Below are 5,881 nucleotides of genomic sequence, written 5' to 3' on the forward strand. Positions count from 1 at the left end.
AGAGAGAGAGAGAGAGAGAGAGAGAGAGAGAGAGAGAGAGGTGCTAGGTGGAAGCATTCACATCGTGAGCCTTTTGGAGTTGTCTAACAACCTCGCATTGCTGAGAAGAGCCAAGTCTGTCAAAGTTCGTCATCACACAGTGTGTCTTTAACTATGTCCAATGTTCTCCTGGTTCTTCTGCCCTCACTCTGCATAAATTCTCATTAAACTTTCCAGTTTTTTCTGACGTCCATCTGCTCATCATTTCTTATAACACAATCATATTCCATTACATACATATATCATAATTTGTTCAGTCATTTCCCAATTGATGGGCATCCCCTCAATTTCCAATACTTTACCAAGACAAAAAGAACTACTATGAATACTTTTATACATATGGGTCCTTTTCTCATTTTCATGATCTCTTTGGGATACAGCCCTAGAAGTGATATTGCTGGGTCAAAGGGCATGCACATTTTATAGCCCTTTGGGCTTATTTGTTTTTACTTCTTAAACTGAAAGGGGAAGCAGAACTTGTGTGGGGGGGGGGGGGGAGGAGGGGGACTTTGTCCCTGCGGAGATCATTTAACAACTTTGTGACTATGGATAAATCATCACCTTTCTGAACCGCTAACTTTTCCTTATGAAAAAACCTAGAATGATGCATACTATCTCATTTTACAGGATATTTTATGGAGAAAGTTCCTCATAAAACTTAAAACAACAGACAAATGGGAATTTATTTTACTATCATGATGCTATGAGATGGTAGGCTTCCTGTGAAAATTGAGGTCTTATCCAAAATTGTCACTCTTTCTCAATGTTCAGTGCTATATCTGCTTAATAAATATGTGTTTAAGTAATTAAAGTTTGATTGTTTACCGTTATTGAATCCGCTGTTCTCTTGATTGTCAGAGTGGACATGTTTATCCCCTAGCAATGAAGGAGTGTGAGACTTAGCCACATACTTGGATGATTGGGGCTAATCCAAGCTCCTTCAATAATTATTACTAAGGAAGTAAGGGGCACACTTTAAGTTTCTATGAAAATGGAAATTATCATTTCAATGTGAGTTATGATTTGGTTTGGGTCTTTCACTGGCTCTGAAATCTATTTTGATTTCACTCATACCTCATGCCAATCTAAGAGTTAATAAATATCAAACTAAGAGTCACTAATAAATAACATTATGGGCCTAGAGTCAGGAAGATCAGAGTTCAAAAGTGACCTAGTATATTTACTAGTTTTATGACCATAGTTAAGTCATTTAATGGTCTTTGCCTGAGTTTTCCCATCTTTAAAATGGGGATAATAATAGCACATATTTCTCATGATTGTTATGAGAACCAAATGTGATAATATGTATAAACTGCTTTGCAAAGTTTGTGGAATGTAGTAAATGTTATGTAAATGTAAAGTACTATTAAGTGTCAATTACTATACTAAGCACTAGAAATAGAAAGATAGAATGAAAAAAAGACCTTGATTTAAAGAAGATGGTGTGATGTAAGGAGAAATCATAAAAATAAGTAAAATTTACATGTGTATAAATTATATGTATATAATATTATGTTACTTATATTTATTATATGTATCATATACATTTATCATATATACATACATATTTTATGTATGATGAATTGGACATGATTAAAGGGAATAAAGGAATAACATTAAAGGGGAATCAGGAAAAGCTTCTGTAGAAAATAGGATTTTAAGTGCAACTTAAAGGAAACCAGTCAAGCAATAGGCCAAAACAAGCTAGGAAGTAATTCTATTTTCTATTAATTCTATTATTTATATTAATTCTATTATTTATATTAATTCTAAGTAATTACATTAAACCCAGTCTGTTACACTGTTTTGGAATTCCTCTGCACAGAATTATTTTCTGGACAGTCACCATCCAACCCCCTGTGGGTCAATTATTGAGTTATATGAATATTTACATTATTTTAGAAAAAATATCTCCTGTTACTTCATCTTAGGAGACTTCTTCATTAGAAGTAATAAAAGAGAGTTCAGTCAATAAAAAATAATATCAATGGAAAATAAACTGACAGTAACTATCCCCTGTGATTTCATGGGAATACTATTCCCTAAAGGCAGAATTTCCTTTGATTATTTGCTTGGGCCATGGCCAGGCAAGGTTATTACTCTCTGGCATCTGTATTGCAATGTTTTTTTTGAGCTAGAAGTAATACTGAGTGTATCCATCTTATACTCAGGTTACTTGGATAATAGCAATAGGTGTCTCTTGGTCTGAGTTTTGCTTTGATATGGAGAGGCCATAATTGTCTTGGTGAAGTCAGTTCAAAAAATTACTTACATTTCTATTTTTTTTAGAACATACCTACCCATTACTGACAATTCTGAGTCTGATCAAATTTGGCAGGAGGACCAATGTGTGCTACCATGTCCAAGCTCAGCATTCATTGGCCCATGGATCAAGGAAACAACCATCCATAAACGGGTGATCATATTAGATGTGCCTAGAAAATCCCTTCTATTTCTTTTTTAGAAATAAGCATTGGTACTAGAAAATCCTTGCAAATTCTTTGATCTGAAAACATCTGCCAGGCAAAGGAGGTAGGTAATACTCAAAAAACATTATTTTTACTATGATCATTGTAATTTTAGTGGATAATTATCATTCAAAGAGCACTGTGCTAAGTGCCAAGGGTGCTAGAGAATGTCAACCTCTGAATTCAAGAACTCCCAGTCCATGGGGGAAGAAAGAACAGATATGCACAATGGGATAAAAAAAAACAAATGCTGAGATGAGAGACTATATGCTAAATGTCCATGGATTCTTATAGATAAACTGGGTAATTAGTTTTATGAGAAAGCGCAGCCATTAAGGCTAGCTACTAAGAGGACACTTGTAAAAGAGGCAAACTAGAACACACCCTGAAGGAAACAGGGCATGAAGAGTGAGGGCATTTCAGGCAGGCACAATTGTATGAGTAAAAGCAGGAAGGAGGGAATCCATGCTGTATTTCAGTGAATTATTAGTATACTTTGGCTGAAACAATAACTTCATTTAGAAAAACATTATGAAGATAAGGTTGTGGAAGTATGTGCTGCTTAAATTAAAACAAGACTTGAATGTCAGGGAATTGAGCTGATTACTGTCTTTAGCTTTTCAAATAGTTTGGTACAGAGACTGAACCACATAAAAACAAAGTTTTTTCTTCCATCAATCCTCAGATAAAGATGTCATGAGCTCAGGTTTCTGACTCACCATCTTCTGAAGCTCCACATGATTTTTTTTTCATCTGTGCTCCATTTATCCTATCTCCAGGAAATGGGCCTAGGTCTCTTATTTCTTCCCATAATTTTATAATTTGGACTAAATCTATTCTGGGATATGTCAAAATTGAAAAGCAAGAACAAAACCAGTAGGGAATAGGTTTCTTCTAGGCAGGGATCATCTCATTTTTTACTACCTAGACATTACCTTTGTCCAACACTATAAATAAAGGAAGGTTTTTAACTATCAGAATTATATTAGTAAAAATAAAATTTTTAGATATGAAATGCCAATAAGGTAGAGAAGGATTCAAATAAAAGACTAAATTGGTGGCTAATTGACTTTATTTCTGTAGTGTGACTTCCTGACTCATTTTTTTAAACTTCCTTAATCATATGTCTTCATAGAGGAGTTCTCAGATTCATGTGCATTCAGGGAACATATTCAACATTAATGCGAATATATTTTAACAGGTCAAAGGAGGCTATTTTCTTCATTCTTTATATCTCAGGATAACATGGAAGTATATATAAATATAATTATAAAATGTAAAATTGTGTAAATATAACTATAAAATAAATATAACATGAAGTGTATATAAAGTGTTTCCTATAGGACTCACACCATGGCAGGAAATCACATAATTCACTAAGAAGAGAAAAAAAAAACAGAAAGAAACATACATGGAGGAGAAAGACAAAAGAAAGTGTAAATGGTAATATATAGAATTTTGGGAAACTAAGTTAAATGAGATATATTTATGCAAGTAAAAGATTGCATGTAGGATTTCTAGAAGGTGAATAGGGAAAAATTGAAAAGGAATAAAAATTAGAGTATAAAATTATTTTGTGTTATTCCTGTTTGAAAACAGGTGTTAAAAAATAAACTTATTTTTAGATATTTTTCATTCAGAATTTTCAATATTTGGAAAGTGCTCCCATTTCTGGTCTTATATGAATATGCTCAGAAGCTTAGATCCTGTCACTATCATCTATTCCAAGTCAGCACTCAGCCATCCTTCTCATCTCCTTTCCTCTCTTCTCCTATAAAGTATGAGTCCATCTTATTTCCCCTTTTCCTCATCCATCTTTATGAATTACTCTCAAATTCTGATTTGGGTTTTCAATAAATAGTATATATTTTTGTAGAGATCTCTAATGTCTTTGCCTTAAATAGCTTTCATTGTGAAATAAACTTCTAAAGTAGATGGGCATCTGAACTGAACTTGGAGTATTAGTGAGTTATCTGGGCCACCAAAAAGTTAAGTGATTAATATAAGGTCACAGAATAACGTGTATCAGAGACAAGATAAGAATCTGGGGCTATCTTACTTCTAGTTTGACCTTTCATTCGTTAGAAAACTTTCCCTTTCGTCAAGGAAACAATCAAATCCTTTTAATTGTTATTATTTATGTAAATCCATTTTCTTCTTAATTCTTGTGTCCTCATTATTGTTTTTCAGGCTTTATTTCCAATTTCCTTTCGACTTTAGCCATGATGATCTCTGACAGAAATCAGAGTACTGCAGTCATATTTATTCTCTTGGGATTCTCTGACTACCCAGAATTTCAAGTTCTCCTCTTTCTGCTTTTCTTGGCCATCTATATGATTGCCGTGATGGGGAATCTTGGTATGATTGCAATCATTATAACGAACCCCAAATTACACACCCCAATGTATTTTTTCCTTAAACACTTGTCTTTTGTTGATTTCTGTTACTCCACTGCTGTTACACCAAAGCTGTTGGAAAGCTTAGTTTCAAAAGACAGGACAATATCTATACCTAGTTGCATCACACAATTCTTCTTTACTGGTAACTGTGCTTTGACTGACACCTTCATGTTAGCAGTGATGGCATATGACCGCTTTGTGGCCATTTGTAATCCCCTTTTATATATGGTTATCATGTCTGAGAAACATTGTGCCCTGCTGATGGCTGCAGCTTACTCCTGGGGCATTCTCTTCTCTCTGCTTTTCACCTACTCTCTCCTTGTATTATCTTTTTGTGGAACTAACATTATTAATAATTTTGTCTGTGAGTATTCTGGCATACTCTCTGCCTCCTGCTCTGATAAGCACTTTAGTGAGATGATACTTTTTATCGTTGCCAATTTTAATATGTTGAGCACACTCATGGTCATATTCACTTCCTATATTTTTGTTGTTATAACTCTCATGAAGATGCATTCTGCGAGGGCAAAGTATAAGGCCTTCTCCACTTGTGCCTCTCACCTGACAGCTGTTGGAATCTTCTATGGAACAGTCCTTTTCCTCTACTGTGTACCCAATAGTAAAAGTTCCTGGTTCACCATCAAAGTGGGCTCTGTTTTCTATACAGTGGTCATCCCCATGCTGAACCCCCTAATATACAGTCTGAGGAACAATGATGTGAAGGAAACACTCAGAAATTTAATGGACAAAAAAATGATTTCTCATTAAATCATTACCAACTTCATCATCATCGCAAGCACCACGACAACTATCACAGGAACAGCAATTACAACACTAACAACTAAACAACAACATCTGCTCCTTAAATATTGTCATAATTGATGGCTCCATTCCCTTAAATGAGCAAGGAATACAATCAAAAGCTCTTATACTCATCTGGTGTTTAGACTTTTAGCTCCCTCAAACCTGTTGTAC

The 5,881-nt window shown here is 34.5% G+C and overlaps 1 protein-coding gene across 1 annotated transcript; it reads left to right on the plus strand.

The window, feature by feature from the left end:
- The first annotated feature begins 4,729 nt into the window (after nucleotides 1-4,729).
- Nucleotides 4,730-5,674, plus strand: LOC138163533 (olfactory receptor 5D18-like). Its single transcript, XM_069090985.1, has one exon. The coding sequence runs from the start codon at nucleotides 4,730-4,732 to the stop codon at nucleotides 5,672-5,674; it is 945 nt and encodes a 314-aa protein (XP_068947086.1).
- Nucleotides 5,675-5,881: the final 207 nt, after the last annotated feature.

Source organism: Petaurus breviceps, unplaced genomic scaffold, assembly GCF_028583685.1.
Source record: "Petaurus breviceps papuanus isolate PSGF00001 unplaced genomic scaffold, PetGlider_PUasm1.0 188, whole genome shotgun sequence".
NCBI classification, from domain to species: Eukaryota; Metazoa; Chordata; class Mammalia; order Diprotodontia; family Petauridae; genus Petaurus; species Petaurus breviceps.

Coding starts and splice junctions, on each gene's coding strand:
- LOC138163533 (XM_069090985.1), top strand. CDS start 4,730: ATGATGATCTCTGACAGAAATCAGAGTACTGCAGTCATATTTATTCTC.